This window comes from Astyanax mexicanus, chromosome 15, assembly GCF_023375975.1.
Source record: "Astyanax mexicanus isolate ESR-SI-001 chromosome 15, AstMex3_surface, whole genome shotgun sequence".
Classification (NCBI taxonomy): domain Eukaryota; kingdom Metazoa; phylum Chordata; class Actinopteri; order Characiformes; family Acestrorhamphidae; genus Astyanax; species Astyanax mexicanus.
Window position 1 is genome coordinate 3849161 of NC_064422.1, and position 17844 is coordinate 3867004.

Genomic DNA, 17844 nt, shown 5'->3' on the forward strand with positions numbered 1-17844 from the left:
AAAAGGGCTGGTTATGGGCGGGGCCAATAACAGACCGTCAGCTTCACCCTGCTCTGCTGCCTGTGACCGCGAGACAGTCCTTAGGGGCGGGGTTATTTAAATGAGTAGGCTGTCTCTCCACAGTCTTTCTCCCTCCTCTGGTCTCAAATGCGCAGACCCAGGTATCAAGATCGCCAACATGGCGGAAGATTTTGGCTTCATTTTCAATGGTAACGGCGACACGGCGTCCATCTTTTTTTACAGTCTCTGATTTATATGAAGCAATGAATAAAATCAGAATTTATAAATGTCTGCTCAGTTTTATACTGAAATATGTACCTATGTTCTCAACACAGAACTATATAGAATGTTTCAGTACCAAACACATAATTTTTTGTCTTTTTGAACTCCAGTTATAAGCCTTTTAAAACATGCTCTACCTGTATCTCCAGAATCAGCTCGCCAACCAATCAGCTCACAGTAGCAGTAATGCTAGTGCTCTACTGTGTAAATCCTGTTTTCTTTAGATAAACTGAAATATACAGACACACTTTCTTTACTTTTTAGTCAAATACATTATTCTACTTTCTAAAATTAAAGAAATACTTAGAACAAGTAGTTCATTATTATTTTTTATTTAATGTTTTTAGCTTTTAGCTCCATTCACCTCATTCATAGAGGACTCACTCACGGCTCCCTCTAGAGTTTAAGAGTAATTTCATGACATAACAGAGGAACAGAAAGTGGTCTGACCCTCTATATAATGTTGGGATGCAGACCATTATTATGGATCATTATTTCTATAACATTAAAGGCTAACGTTGCTGGAACCATTTTTTATGTGATAAATGTCGTTATAATGCTTCTGTTAGCTGGATTAAGACTTCTTTTCAGTAGCCAGACATTTTGAAAAGTCTAACGTGGTTTTGTGGTGATGTCACACGTGAGTGTTACATGATTAAAATGAGGCGCTTTTTAATTTCTTAATAGAAATTAGTTATAAATCATTTAAAAATTTTAAAACATTCTTTGTGCTATGTTCCTTTTTTCAACTTTTGCCTTGAATGTGGGCAATGAGGACCATGAATGATACATCAGCTCTGTCTTTTAAATTATCTTGAACTTTGACTGAATTTCTTTGCTGTATATTATATAAATTCTTCTGTTTCGAACTGCCTTCAATTACTTTCAAGTACTAGTCGAGAAATGCAGCCCCCCTTTGATGCAGCTTCGACTTTGGAACACACCAACTGGCTTAGCATGTACTGTGTATGTTTTTTATTCACCGTTAGTCCAGCAGGACTAAAGAAATTAACAAATCAGTGTGGAAAAATGTTGGATAAAGCTGGATCTGTATTCACTGTGTAACAGGCAGTTTACCAGACTTACCAGACAATGCAGACCTGTCAAGAGATTTCACAGAGAGATACCACACACAGTGCTGAGCTGAAAGGGGACAGCTGTGTAAATAGAATTTTTGATGAAGTGTTCAGCAGGTGCTGGACTGGAGTGTCTCTGACGGCAAAAACTGTTGCCCGTCTTCTCCCTAAAGTAGAAACTTAAGGAAACATTTTTAGAACACAGTATAATTTGTATTGAATGATAAATTACTGATGATTTAAAGTGGCAGTACTTTACACTAAAACTTGGTACTAGGACCTCTTATTTTTTCCTTCTCAGGTATTTTCTACCACTGTTATACAACTGATTTTTTTCTTCCCACCTTCAGACAATCAGATGAAACGCCACAGCATCCCAAGCATTTCTCTCTAGCGAGTCCATTCAGGTGTACTACTAAATGTCTTGAAAAAGTATTCTTAACTCTTGAATATTACCACTTTTTTCATGTTATACCCACAAACTTAACTCAAAATAAAAAAAAATGTCCATACCATAAAACTGCCCCCACCATGTTTGACAGATCCCCAGGCAAGGCTTTCATTGTTTTTAACTCTTACCAGACATGGATCAGTGGCGGTTGCTCTAAGACTGCAAGGGAAGCTCAGCTTCCCCTAAAATGTAAAAAAATAAGTGATTAAAAATATACTGTTGTGTGTACATGTCACTGATTAAATATGCGCTACAACGCGCTGAACTTAGTTCAGAATCAGCTTCTTATCACTGGTAACGCCGCGGCTTTCCTCTCACTCATTCCCGCGGCCCGGACGCTCAGCTTCTGCGTGATGATTGGATGATCTGTCTGAGGCGGATTCCCTTTTTGATTGACAGCGAAATGAGCGAATCAGCGATCTTTTAGTGTAAAAATCCATTTGATAGTCTTCCTTACGAAGAAAAACTTAGAGTTAAACAGCAGGGCAGATCAACTGCTCAGATGAATTTAGTGTAAAAGGTGGGGAAAAGTTACAGGTATTTCCAGTTGTTCTGGGATGATAAAGTGAGCTGGCTGACTGGAAGTGCTGTAAATAAAATGTACTGATGGCCATTCTTCTTGATGAAACGATCTCAGGACATAAATGAACAGGGGCCAGTAGTAAGTATTGTGTTATTATTAAAAATAATTTAAATAATTAAAATTAATAAAGGGATTATTTAAGGAAATTAAAACTGTCCAAAAAGGAAATAAATTTACCTGCATTTTTTCCTTTACCAACTTTAAAGATTTTGCGTAATGTTTTTTTTTTTTACTGATCATTTTATGTTTATTCATGTCATAGCGTCTTTTTTATGTAATTGTTCAATGTAAAGAATGGGTACCTTTTTGTTGTGTAGTGAAAACTTGAAAATAATGCCTTTTGTTTACAAAAAAAAATCTCAGGGAGAGTAGAATTTACGTATAAATAAAACTACATATGTTAAGATGTAGGCCGAAATTGAGCTTCCCCTCCTTGAAAGACCAGCATCCGCCACTGACATGGATATATTTAGAGAATTTAAAATTCGGTCAATTGCACTTAGTGCAGCTTGATTTAGGGCGTGTCAGTGTGTCTTTGCGATTGTGAGTACGCCTTACACAGCTTAAAATGCACAACAGGCATGAACAAATTCTCTTAATTAATCATGGGTGTGTTTTGGGTGTAATGCGAAATAAACCAATCAGTGTGCCACTTGCTATTCCCTTTAAAAGGCTGACTTTGGCACGTTCACGCTGTGAAAGTGCACCAGCAGCACATTTATTCCTAAAGTCTGTCGCTTTTTTAATGACATGGGCACTAAGCATGAAAAAAGACTGTTGACAGGGTGTAAGATAGCAACAAGCATTGTGACATGCCTAGCGCAGGGTGTACGATAGGGCCCCATGTCTCCAAGGTTTAGGATGGACTTTAAACCCAACCAGCTCATGTTCAGCTGGTGCTACTGGCTATAGGAGAGCAATGAATCAGAATGTTAAGGCTTTTCAAGGTTGCTGTCAAAAGGAGACTGATAATAGAATATGAAGTGATCACTCAGTATGCTTTGTTTACTAAGCTGATGTCATGAACATTGCATAGTTTAAAATCAATAAAAGTCCTTTACTTAGTCTATCCCAGTCCGGCAGTGTAATCCTGGACGTGTGGTTTGTGGAGGACGCCGTGCCTTTCAGACGATTTGGCAAGACTTCTTGGCCCAGTCTGCCAAAGCCACTGCAGCCACTGCAGTCACAGCTACTGTAAGACCCAGGCTGGGAGAACCAGTGCGTTTGAAGGAGATCATATGAAGATATTTATCAGCACACACTCCCACGCACAGATGTTCTTATTCTGGTTGACTCCCCATTGCCTGGAACTATGCATTATGCATAGCGCTGCAGAAAATGCCTGTAAAATGTAAATGTGCACGGAGCGCCCACCCAGTTCCTGCAGTGATAGGCTTTGTGAACATGCAGGAGTTAATTATACCTGAATACAAATCCAAGAACCAAAAAACTTCCACCCATTTTAACAGAAAACAACAATCCTGCTGAGTGTGTTTATAAACACAAGCAGCTGCATCTATAAACTCAGGTTAACAGGTCTTATTCTCAACACTGATATTTTTATACCTAGTCCTGTACTGTCTGTACATTTGCTGCCTTTAAGTCGTAAGTGTAAACCTCCCACAGAGGTTTGTACTTACGGCATTAGAGATCATAAGTATGATTGTATGAACAGTATCATTTCTGTTCAAGAAACAAAATGAATATCCAGGGAATAAACTTTTTTATTTGAGAAGGTCCTTGTTTTTCCAAATACTCCAAATAAAACAAACAAGATACTAAGAGCAAAGTGTGATCATTGTGTAAGCAATATTAATAAGCGGTATGAATTATCAGTAGCGTGTACGTATCTGTTTTTTTTTCACATATGGATGAGAGTAAACCATTACCAAATAAAATGCAATTACTGTGAAATCAATTGTCATACTCCATCTCCCAGATTCTCACTAATAAATATGAGTTTGTGGCACCATTCTTGTGCATATTGTAAAATTCTGACTTAAGGGCAGCATGAGGGTGATCATATTTTGTAAAAACGTGTTCTCCTCCAACAGACTTACACACTGCGTTTGAAGCAGCTTGGTTTGTTGGCTTGTTATCATCCATCATCCTCTTGAGATTCCAGCTTGACCACAATCAAATGCAGCACACACTATGCTGGAAAAGGAAAGAATACTCTCCTTTACCAGCATAGTGTGTGCTGCATTTGATTGTGGTCAATCAATTGTGGTGATTGGATGAGCAGTTTTTCAATGATCTTCTCAATCAAGCACCAGTTTAGACTCTCTTTCTGTTAGTCACCTGCAACCAATAAAAGCTGGTCTTGAGCTGGATTTTCCAGCAGAAATATAAAATTACTACTATTTTATTAGTCAGAATGTATTTCTAAATTTTTGGATATATGTAGCATAAACTGAACTTCTGGTTATACCAGCAAAACCATCTTTTCAACACAAATTCTCTATAAGTATCGACTCTCTCTCTCTCTCACCGACAAAGGTTGCTAGGAACCTGGGTGTTCTGGTTGATGACCAACTCTCCTTCACGCACCATGTGGCCTCAGTTGCTCGGTCCTGCCGCTTTGCGCTCTATAACATCCGAAAAATTAGACCGTTCCTGACGCAACAGGCCACCCAACTCCTGGTGCAAGCGGTCGTCATCTCACGCCTCGACTACTGCAATGCCCTGCTAACTGGCCTCCCGGCCTGTGTAGTAAAACCACTCCAGATGATCCAGAATGCAGCAGCACGTCTGGTCTTCAACCAGCCAAAACGGGCACATGTCACCCCGCTGCTCATTGAGCTCCATTGGCTACCAGTTGATGCTCGCATCAAATTCAAAACTCTTACAATCGCCTACAAGGTGATGACAGAACAGGCTCCTTCCTACCTGCACTTGCTCCTGAAGGCTTACGCTACCTCCCGGCCGCTGCGCTCCTCCAGTGAACGTCGCCTCGCTTTGCCAAACATTCACACAAAGCAATCCAGACTGTTCTCATACAGAGTTCCCCAATGGTGGAACAAACTACCCTCCACTACCAGATCAGGAGAATCTCTCGCTATCTTTAATAAACTCCTGAAGACAGAGCTCTTCAAAGAGCACTTACTCTCTTAACACCTCTAACACACTAACTACTTCTAACCTCATTTCCTTCTTCCCCTCCTTCACTCCTCTATCCTATTATTCCCCTTTGTCCTCCTTTTATCCCTATCCAAAGATGTTTTTCCTTTAAACTTATTTTACATTGTACTTGACTATTGTAAGTCGCTTTGGACAAAAGCATCTGCCAAATGTAATGTAAATGTAAATCATAGCATTCATTAGAGTTGCTTGGCTGTGAAGTACTCTGCAACAGGTTGATTGGTTGTTAGCTAGCCAGCTAATATTATCAGAAAGATAACTAACACAGCACTTTAAACAATTTAATTATTTTAATTTAACTAATTTATTTGGATTTTTATGTCAGGAATTGCACCTCAGACACTGTTCTGACAGATATTGCTTGTTGTTGTTATCACAAAAGGCTAATGTAAGTAGCATAAGCCACGTAGCTATTCTTCATTTTGCATATAAAATGGTTTATTTCATTAAATAATCTTATTTGTAAAACATATGTTGGGTCAAATTGTCCAAAATTATTCACTTCAGTACAAAAGAGCAGTAAATGAGCTTGAGTTGACATGTTAGAGCAGAGAATTCATAAAAAAAGTGGCCTCTAAGAACAGACGACCCCTGGCCAGGTCCATTTAATAACCTGCTGGTGGACTGTTATGTGGGCTGACGTGTTGGTGCTAAAAGCTAATATTTCCTCTGTCTGTTTTGCAGCTAGATGACGGTGCAGAAAGGCAAGCGGATGGGCATCTCCATCCAGGAGCACATGGCCATCAACGTCTGCCCAGGCCCTATTCGGCCAATCAGACAAATCTCCGCCTACTTTCCCCGCCTCTCTCCTACGTCCTCGTTTTCGGATTCGCTGTCGCCCAACCAGCTGACCTTCCCGTCTACAGCTCCCCCAGCTGGAGGGGGGAGCTCTGGGGGAGGGGGGCTTCTGTCCCCCCTGTCTCCGGGGGCAACCGGAGGCGGAGGGACGCTGTCCGTCATGAGTAGCATGGACACATCCGTGGAGATCGACAGCTGCGACAGCGATGACAACAGTGAGTGGCATATGTGGGGAACTAGTGTTCCTCTGGGGGATTGTCTGAAGCACCAGCTCAAAAGGACTGCAGAACTGAGGGAGTTATCTGTAGTCTGTCCAGGGAATTTTTAGAGCACTTTTGTCACGCTGAATAATTGCAAAATGCCTTAAAAATAAATTTAAATGTAAAATATAAGAAGTGCAGGGCTCCTCGTTAACTGGTCCCAAACATAACCACAGGTATTTTATAAACTAGGAAGCGTACTCATCATTAGCGTCCATGCAGTAACATTCAGAACACACACTGGGGTTACAGTGTAGAGTTAAACAAGTGACATAAGCGGTAATGTTTCAACAATTCCAGGCAATTCGAATTTATTGATGTTGTTGCAAAGCAGCTTCAGAGAAATCCAGTGATTAAACTAAACACAAACATTAACCATTAACCCCCCGGTGAGCAGCCGAAGACAACTGTGCCAAGAAAAAAGATATAGGATTAGTTCTGATTAAAATCCTTTAATTTTAATATAAATAAAAATCTTCAGTGTGCCTTTTAATCCAGTGCGTCTTACGTACACTCTGCTGAAGTACACTGTTATACAGAAGTTTCAGTTTAGCATTAGCCACTAACCGCTATTTCCCTGTTCAGAGGGGAGTATTATCGGCATGTAGCCTGCTGCTAACCCCGGCTAGCTCTGCTGGAGCAGTTAGCCACTAATGCTAATGCTTCAGTCTAGTGCTGGAGAAATTTGTGAATCTAAGCTTACTGTAAATAAATGAAATCGCTTTACTCACCCAAATGAACAGTTTTCAGGAGTGAAATCTGTGTAGATTAACATCCAGTGCTCTTTGACTTTAAAATAAAGTCTTTTTTATTACAGTTTTGTTTACTTAGCTTATCTTTATTTAACTTAGTTAGCCACAAATTCTTAGACTAAAAAAAAAAAAAAAAAAACAAAGAAAAGTTTTTTTTTTTTTTTTTTTTTTTAAAGGGAATCCATGAAAAAACTTATCATTTATCAACAGGGATTATTTGGCTACTGGGGCAAGCTGGATAAATCTGATCAGCTGAATCCAACAATCCTACAAATCATGTGCCAAAGACCTTAATAAAGCCATATTGTTTCTTTTGTATTATATATGGACATATTATATTTGTAATGACTTATTAGATTAGTGCTTTCCTTCTGTGGTCCTGGGAAACTTATGTTCTGCATATTAAACTTTCTCTGCTCTAACATACTAAAAATTTATCAGCTCTTTAGTAAGCCTCTCCTAAGCTGAAGTGGATCTGTTAGAGAATAAAAACACTAAGTGTATCAGGTAAGGGTACTCCAGAGCCAGTCTGCGGAGCTGAATTACAGAGTGTGGCAATGAGGGCGTACTCTGTTTATCTGTTGCAGCATCTTTAGGAACGCTGGAGTTTGATGTGCTCTATGAGTCAGCCACAAGTTCCCTACACTGCACCGTCCTCAAAGCCAAGGTAAGGTTTTTGCTTATTCAGAAACATAAATCCTGTAAAGCATCTTTTCATGGGGCAACTCTGAAGATACAGTGTAAAGTTGTCAGTGTACAGCTTGTATAATAGTGTAAATTTGCTGTTCCCTCAAAATTACTCAACACATTGCCATTTATGTCTAAACCGCCAAGTGTATCTTAATCTTGCTAGACTACAGTAAATGGTTACAATAAACCATGGTATTGGACTGCATGTCTTCAGAAAACTGTTTGCGGGCTTTCTTGTGCATCAGCTTAAGAAGAGGCTTCCATCCGAGACAACAGCCATGAAGACAGAGTTGATGCAGTGTGTGGCGTATGTTCTGAGCATTGCAGACTGACCTCATAGTTTTTCAAGCTTGGCAGCAATGCTGGCAGCACTTATGCATATTATTGTTTTGCGCTAACATTTATATATGAGGCTGAACATGTGGACACAACTTACATGTTTAACCCTGGGGAGGCCTGTTCTGAGTAGAACCTGTCCTGGAAAATGTAAAATTTTAGTTTAAGGGTGTTAGCCAATTTTTTATAGCCTAGGCCATCAATGTGGAGAGCCATACTTCTGTTTCTCACCTCCCGTTTACACATGACATTGTAACACTAACGAGTCACGTGACATCCGGGAGGAAAAAGGCTTTTTGGGGTGTACTCCTTATATTTGTTGCCAGCAGTTTAGACATTACTGGATGTGTGTTAAATTATTTTGAGGGATTTTACAGTTATACAAGCTGTACACTGACTACTTTACATTGTATCAAAAATCCATATCTTCATTTTTGTTCCATGAAAATATATAATTAAATATTTTCACTCACTTTTGTAAGATACTGTATAGATTATCACTGAATCACAGGCAAAGTATTGTGATAATATTATATCCTGGGATGCCCTGAGATTCAATCCTTATTATCAGTAGATTGCAGATCGCAGATGTACCGTGTATAAAGTATGTTCCATGGTGATGCAGGTTCTGGAGTAAGCCAGGTGGTAGTAGATATGTTTAATATCTGATGACAAAATAAATGTAAACGATGAATTTGAACCATGTAATTCAAATTGAGAGCATGGAGTCTGGAGTCCTCAGTGTACCGTGTCTGTCACACAAAGGAAGATTCTGTTAATTCCTGTCACCTCCGAGTGCCGCCTCATTTCACTGAGACGAGGAGGGAATTTAAACGACATCCCGCATTATTAAAATACACTACAGAGGACACCTACAGTGCTCGGGTTCCAGGCAGCTACGTAATTTGATTTCTGCTGCGTTGTTTTCACCGCCGTTGTGTCTGAGGCGTCTAGTGTAGAGCTGAGGAATTGAATCTGGTCTCGTATGACGGTTAGGAAGTTAATAATTACTCTCTATTGACCTTGAATAGCAGCGATGAATGTAACGGGAGATGAGCTGGACCGTATTGGAAAGTTCCTCCTCAGTGAGTCTCACGCACAGCTGTTTCCCAATCTTTCTCCTTTGCAGACGGGCTATTGATTACAGGCCCTGGGGGCCGACCTCAGCTGAGGCTTTGTTAGGCACTCCGCGGTCACGGAATCTATTGCCGTCATCTGTATTTCACCAGTCAAAAGTTTGGACACACTCACTGCAGTGTTACAGGAATAATCCTGAACATTTTGGAATAATAGTAATAAAAAGTAATAGTAATAAATTGGGATAATAGACAACTGCTTTAAACTAAACCTCACTGTGTGCAGTATGTGCATACCAAAATACTGAAAAAAATTAGAGACCTTAAAAATTATGAGAATTATTGAAAACCCCTCTGGAATATAATCTAGAGGAAGATGGATGATCACAAGCCATCAAACCACCAAACTGAACTGCTTGAATTTTTGGCATGAAGTTATTCAAAAGCAGTGTGTAAGACTGGTGGAGGAAAACATGCCAAGATGCATGAAAACTGTGATTAAAAACCAGGGTTATTTCACGAAATATTATTTCTGAACTCTTAAACATTTATGAATATAAACATGTTTTCTTTGCATTATTTGAGGTCTGAAAGGTCTGCAAGCTTTTTTGTTATTTCGTCCATTTTTCATTTTCTGCAAATAAATGACAATATTTTTATTTGTAATTTAAGAGAAATGTTGTCCGTAGTTTATAGAATGAAAGAACAATGTTAATTTTACTCAAACATACCTAAACATACCTATAAATACCAAAATCAGAGTAATTGATTCAGAAACTTAACAGTCTCTTAATTTTTTTCAGAGCTGTATGTCCAACACCCCTTCTAATGAGTGCTGCATTCATCTTCTTTAAGTGACACCCACTACTGTACAAAGTGTAAATGCTCATTTATATAGTCTGTCTAAACCATGTAAAAAAATATTGCCAAAAGAATATGACTCTGGAGCAGATAAACTTGAACCTACTGGCACCATGCCTTTTAATGCCAGGCGTGGTCTAGAGAGGTATAAACTTTGTTTCCTGGAATTATTGTGCTCCATCCAGTACTTTTGGGATTTTGGAGATCCTGACCTCAATAAAGATCTATTCCAAATGCAATCAAATCCTTACAACAATGCTCCAAAGTCCAGAAAAAAAGTCTTTCCTAAACGGTAGATACAGTTATTCCAACAAAAACAGGATGAACTCTTTTTAATAGTCTTGAGTTATAAATAAATTGAAAAATGAATGATTACGTTTCCCAATAACATATTGTAGCAATAGCATGTACTGCATTTTCGAGTAGACCCTTTTCACACTTATGTTCTATTCAATGTTTGAAGCTACTGCCCATTTCTAAATACACCGGTTATTCAGTTAAACACACTCACAAGAGTTTATACTCAATCAGGATTAACTCCAGCTTTAAAGCTATGCTTATTTTGTGTTATTTTAACCAGCAAATCAATAAAAGGAGTAAAACTAAACTGGAGGGACCCAGCGCTCAGCCCAGCCTTCACTCCGGTTTATTGATTAAAAAAAGCTAAACTCAACATCATTAATTAATTCAGCATTTATTTAGATTATTAACAGTGAGGACTGTCAGCTGTGTTTAGTTTAACACTACATAATTTAATGTAGAAATAGCACAGTGTGTGACTGAGTGGGGATTTTTTTTCCCCTCCAGAATATAGAAGCTCAGTAAGCGTTATTATTTTATTCTGTAGTTCAGAGATGTGATGATCCATACTGATTTTTCTTTTATGTAGAACTTGTGAAGACAAAAGATATGCTATGCTTTTATTGGCTGGTTTATATCACAGAGATCTGCCGCGGGGAGTTAGCATAGCATAGCCTAGTCATATTGATACTAAACAATGCTCCAACCTCCTTATTTTTTTTTTTATACCTAACACTTCCACACTTAAATACTATGATTGAAATATTGTATTTCTATACTGTATTTATACCATGTTTGCCCATCCCTAATAGCCGATGGTCCATTTACCCACACTCTCTTTTCTTTACAGGGTTTGAAGCCCATGGACTTTAACGGCTTGGCTGACCCTTATGTGAAGCTACACCTGCTCCCTGGAGCTTGCAAGGTCTGCTCTAATTCCTCACCCTTCTCTTCATATTCCCCATCCTCACCCACTGAACCACTAAGCTGACCATGACAGTCTGATACTGTTATTTACATTCACACCTCAGGATAAAGAGAGAGAGAGAGAGAGAGAGTTTTTGCTCTGTTCAGATAAATATACAGTATGCATGTTTTCCCCCTCAGGCACCTGTACTGTCTTATATTCACCCTACTTTTACAGAAAATAAAAATATGGCACATTGCCTGTGGTTTTCCCTGAAAAATGGTTAAAAGCAAAAAGCTAAGGGTCACCAGCTGGAGGCTTCAGTGGTGTTGGGAGACACACAATATTGCAAAAAGTATTTACTTATCTTCCTTTGCACACATTTGAATTTGAGTGACATCCCATTTTTTTAATCCGTATGGTTTTACATGATTTTGGCCCTCCCTTTACAACTATAACAGCTTCAACTCTTCTGAAAAAGCTTTCAATAAGGTTTAGGACAGGGTGAGAATTACAGGGGGTTTGGGGGGTCAGACCCTCCAAATTAATACTTTACCACCACCCTAAAGGGGTAAAAACAATAGTTTGGGCGTCAAAACATTTAAATCGAATTCTTACATATAATGTTAAATACTACAAAAACAATGCAGTATCTATGCCTGTAAAAATATTGTGCTACAATTTCAAGCACCCCTAAAGTGGATCATACCATTCCATGTTAATAATCATTCCTCTCTGCCTGCTGCTTCATTATTGGTCAGGCGGTTTGAATCTAAGTTAAGGTACAAAAGCTGCTCAAGCTACAGCATTACGTGTAAGTAGCTTGCTCTCTACTAAGCTTTCTTAAATATGTACTTTAAACACACTTTTCCTTACATAAATAACCTGAATATGCTATCCCACCTTAAGTGTTAATAATTAAAAATTCCGCCTTAAATGCTGCTGTCGTGGCACACACAGGGTCTTTTTTTACGCTTTTAAGGTGGAACAGAACATTCAAATCAGAATCCAAGTTCTGTTTTATATGGACTGTTTGTGATTTCTCCACACCTTATGCATAAATGTGTAAAACTCTTAAGACATATTATCGTCTACTACAGTCTAAAAAGGGAACTGTGTTTTAACGTGGAGAAACTGTTAAGGTGGAATGGAAATGTGAACAGGAAACTTAAAGCTTCGTATGCTGCAGTAAGTTAGACCTAGTGAGGAATTAGTTATTTAGATGAGTAGTTTTACAGTAAACTGGTGTATTACAGTTTTTTAAGGTAACACTTATTAGTATCTTTTCTTAAAGCTACTTTGAAAATAAACAATAGCCAAGCTTTTTAAAAGGCATTAGCCAACCTATATAAATGCATTCCTACATCTCCCCTTAACATTTAATATTGTAGTCCCAGTGGCAAAATATGTGAATGAGATGGAACAAAATTCTCATCTACAGGGTCGAGAAGACCTGGCTTTCAGTCTCCACTCTAATTCATCCCAAAGGTGTTCTATCAGGTTGAGGTCAGGACTAACTTCTGAGAGCGACCAATTCTTTCACTAATGTTTGTAGAAAGAGTCTGTATGCCTAGGTGTTTGGTTTTATACACCTATGATCATGGAAGTGGTCACCTGATTTGGATGGGTGAGTCAATATGTTTGAAAATATGGTTTATTTTTGGTGATTTACATAAAGAACTGTATGAACTGTATAAAGGTACTAACAAAGTACCTTTAGGTAGCTTTCCGGGTGCCGCCATCTTGATATTAAATTACGATATCTCAGCTGCCAAGCACAAACAAATGCGTAGGATAAAGAAACAGATCGCTGTTGCTGAAATATCTCTATAATATTCATGCATTTCCACATCATTATTTAGCAATCTGTTCCTCTATCCTACCTATTGGTTTGTGCTTGCATATCATGACTTAATTTTAAAATGGTGAACTGGAGAACTACCTGAAGGTACTGTTTAAGGTAACTGTTCACCTTTAAAGGTCTCAGTGTGGAGCTACTTTAAGCTTGTTAATGGTGTAAAAATATTATTTGCATGGGCAACGCTATGCCCCTACCACTAGCATTGTAAGACTGCTGGGAATATTGACTAATTCGCTGTATTTCGAAATGCTGGGGGTAACCAGAGGTGGACCGGAGGTCCACTTTACTCAAATGTTTACATGTGGGTAAAATATAATCCAGAACATTAATGAGGCTTTGGAAGCCATCGTTTTCAACAACACTGTATGAACATATATACTGACATTTTAGTTATATTAAACAAAAACATAACATTCTTTATGAATTTCGTGAATTTTGTGAAGTTTACCCATACTCACTAGTTCAGATGTGATAATATAATAAGCACAGTAATAAAAACACAATACGCAAAATGAGTAATGTAAAGAGAGAAAACTTTATTAAATTTAAAGGAAAATGCAGCCCATCTGACGGGAGTTCAGCTCCCCGGTTATAGAGCCTATTCCCCGGCCGGTAATCACATTCATCACTGGGGACAAAATAATCTGAATTAGTAACAGCGCTTCATAGAGAAAACGATCATAATTCCACTATTTACACAGTAAACCACTCAGTTACAGGTTAATCTACAGTTATTCTGTGTACCCGTTAAACCTGTTACACTGAGCGACCGCCTGATTCTGCTAGCGCACCGTTGGGGGGGTGAGGTTGGTAGTTTAGCGAGCCGGCTGTTTGTAAGGCTACGAAGCCCGGCTAAAGGGGGTTTAGCTTAACTGGTGATTTGGCTAAAATGCTAAGCTAACGGTGGATTCAGCCGGTCAGGTCTTACATTAAAAATAAAGTACAGGTGAACACAGCACTGGAAAACAACTTAAAACAGTGTTAAATGTACTAGTTTGAAAAACACAGACAGCATTGAGTGGTAATACAGAAGTAAGTCACTTACATTTTCACAGAAAGTCCCCGCAGTGTCGACTCCAGTACTCCAGCCTCCAGCTTACCCCAGCCAGAGAGCGGTGCTCGCGAGGATGGTCTTGCGAGATAAACAGGAAAAATGGGCTGTTTCTAAAGATGGTATCGGGTTTATATGAATCGATATCTGTTTTTTTAAACATTTTATTTCACACTGGATTTCTCCTTTAATATCGTTTGCTGTGGAAGTGGATCTGTTGGTGTTCACCATGCGTAATGAAGCCTCTCATTCCACCTGGCCAACCAGATGGGGGCTGCAATGTGACACACCTACAGGGCTTTATTTGGGGGACTAACAACACACTGGGACTTTTCATTCCTCGCAATGACAAAAAAAGCAAGTAGGTGGCTTTTGGATGTGTGCACTGGAGGGTCTGACTGACACATTTCCTGGAGTTTGTCTCATTAATATCATACAAAAATACACTGGCATCCCACATACAGGCATACTTGATTTAGTGGCTCGGGCAATGTGCTAGTTGTTTCTAGCCTGATAGAGGGGCAACAAGTCACACTTATTGGTTTTGGCATGTCTGTCACAGTGCTGTTAGAGCTGATAATAATAAAAGGGTGAGAAAGAGGTCAGGCCTTCTGTTCGGGTTCATTGGGTATCACTTATGACTGTAGTTTCAGTCCCCACATTCTTTTTTTGTTTTATTTTTAATTAGTTGCCAGGGGCATGTTTACAGCCCCTCTCTGGCTGCCACCTCTGTCACTGGCACTGGTAGGCCCCTGAGTATGGTTGCACTAGATGTACATGCTGTAGCTTTAAATGTGTACATCACAAATGCCAGTAAAGTACATATCCATTAAAATAACTGTGTCATCACTAAAAAATTAAGTACAGTGTTTGTAGTAATGCCATTCGTCTTGTTTAATATATAGAGGGCTCTATTTTTGTGATCTAAAGGCAAGTTGTCAACTGGGCACACTGCAGCTTGATTTAGGGCGTGTCAGTGTGTCTTTGCTATCGTAATGATGGGAAAAAGTACCCCTTGCGAGGCTCAAAATGTGCAAAAGGCATGTAGTAATTCTCTTAATTAATCGTGTGTTTTTTGAGCGTAACATGAAAAAAACTAATCGGCGTGTCACTTGCCATTCTGTTTAAGAGTCAGACTCTGGCAGATTGCTATTTTAACGGTGCAGTTGCCTGGACATGTCCAACACTTCTCAGCACAGGAAACTGCAGGTCATTTACATCAGTGTTATTTTATTTAATATTCTGTGTATTGTTGATGTAAAAGTTGTTTTTGCACACTGCTGTGTCAATGTGTGTGTAATAAGTGTGGGGGGGGGGGGTGTACGTGCTGCATGCCTGCGTCTCAAGATAGCAATGAGTGCATGATGGTTGAATGTTGTCAGGGTCTTTAATTTTCAGCATCATTGCCAATAATCTGCCCATGTTTGTCCATCCAGGCCAACAAATTGAAGACTAAGATTGTGAAGAACACCCTCAATCCTGTCTGGAACGAGACTCTTACCTACTGTGGCATCACAGAAGAGGACATGTACAGAAAAACACTCAGGTAGTCTTCATCACACATCACTTTTTACTTGTTACCTACTACTGGTGTGTCCCCCACTCCACCAAACACACCTATTCATGTTGGTTGGTTGCCGCGTGAATGCGCATCTTGCTTTTTTACACAAAATGACAGGCAGAGAGCAAGTCTTTAGTATTGATGAATATCCTTATGCATTTGTGCTGCAGGTGTGGAATCTATCCGCTCCCTGTGCTGTGTGTGGGGTTAAGTGATTGGTTAATTTTGTAAAATGACATTTCCACTGTTCTGTAATAAAGCGTGCTGTAATAAAACTGGAGTGAGGGTAATGTAATAAAGCACACTCAAGTGTTTATATCCAATCAAAATAATAAAAAGCACCAAATGGATGAAATATTTAGCAAAACTACACACAGAAATTGTATTGTGTGTAATTGTGAAATTGATACCACAGTTCGAATAAAGTTCTTGTATGTGAAATCAAACCAATGTTGTCAAGCCCCCCCCCCCCTCCAAATGGGCCCAGAACTGGCCCTGGGTGTTAACTTATTCATTCCAAACAAGTTTGAAAAAACCTTTTTAAAAAAACAAGGCTTTACTTATTTAATAACCCACTCAGTTTTAACCTTGTAACTCTGACTGTCAGAAACTGGACTCATCACAACGATACTGTAATGCTATAATTTGATATCAGCATAACTATGTTGTGTTTAAGGTTATGTTAGTAACGAGTTAGCAAGGGTGCAATATCTGTGCATGAGTCTTGATTTAGATTTAACTTTTGAGGCACAAAACAGACTTTTAAATCCTTTTTTAAAGTTTCTATGTGGAATTTTACAGTGTTTTCTCAGTAAAACTTTGAAATGGCTGAAAATTACAGTGTAGACCAGCATGAATAGCTTCAGATTTGTTTTTTGATTACTAAATTGTGATGAAATTTTGCTCAGAATTATGACAATACAATAGTATTTATTATGTTAAGGAAAACTATTTGAACTATTTGCCAATCATTAAAAAGATCAATATAAAATGCTAGCCACTCCCCCCATTAATAACTTGGCATGAGAAGTTGTACTCCCCTTCATGCCCAATCCTTGGAGCCTCAGCATTATTTCTAAAGTGCTCCTTCAGCCAGATTCCATCAGCCTTCTATGACTTCACAGGAAATCTGGGATTGTGTCGTGTGGATCATTTGGATAATGGCCATTAGCAGGCATGGTTGGCCTGCCCGTTATGAGGGAGACGCTGCTGGAGAAGCTTTTGATCACAATGGCCAAGTTGCTGTGCCCACACTCAGCTCAGTGTTGCAGGATCATGGCCTTTGCCAAATCGTCGCTGGTGCCATCATGGTCTCAGCAGGCAAGTTAAATAATATTTTAAATGTGTAGAAGCCTTCATGCTGTGAGATGAAGACTATAGTAGACATTTCACAGTAAGTGGTATTATACTCTTGGCAGATCATGTTTTTTATGACCTTGCCCTCTGTCTAGTCTCCTCAAAGTCAAGGATCTAGCTCAACACGATTAGCCAGACCACCTCCTTTTTAGGCCTTACTCATCCCAACCAGATAAGCTTTAGAGAAAAATCCTGGAGTCTGGCATCGTGTCCTCCTGGTGGCTCCAAGATGGCCTGTTTACTGCATAATTGATCATCAGAAAATATGTGACCTTCCTTCACAACTTGGAAACAGTGTGGCATCCTAATTTCTGGTGACCTTCAACTGTGGCTACAGCTGCTGAAACAGATGTGTTTTACTGGTGTCTGTCATAATTTCTAATGTCTCTGCCAATGGAATACTTTTGAAAACACCTTGACCTTGTTTTGAAGTTACTGCTACGTTTTATGGCAAAACCTCTGGCTGTGTTTGTCAAGAAAATGGAACCCTTCACTATATGGC

The 17844-nt window shown here is 39.1% G+C and overlaps 1 protein-coding gene across 1 annotated transcript in view; it reads left to right on the plus strand.

Annotated features, from left to right (window-relative positions):
- The window catches only part of LOC103047660 (double C2-like domain-containing protein alpha), a 102012-nt gene that overhangs the window by 22430 nt on the left and 61738 nt on the right, over positions 1 to 17844 (plus strand). Inside the window, exons 2-5 of the mRNA XM_022669370.2 lie at positions 6218 to 6546; positions 7931 to 8010; positions 11457 to 11531; positions 15862 to 15971. Of these exons, the coding sequence (XP_022525091.2) occupies positions 6222 to 6546; positions 7931 to 8010; positions 11457 to 11531; positions 15862 to 15971 (590 nt within the window). The 5' untranslated portion in view covers positions 6218 to 6221. The remainder of the gene's footprint in view (positions 1 to 6217; positions 6547 to 7930; positions 8011 to 11456; positions 11532 to 15861; positions 15972 to 17844) is intronic.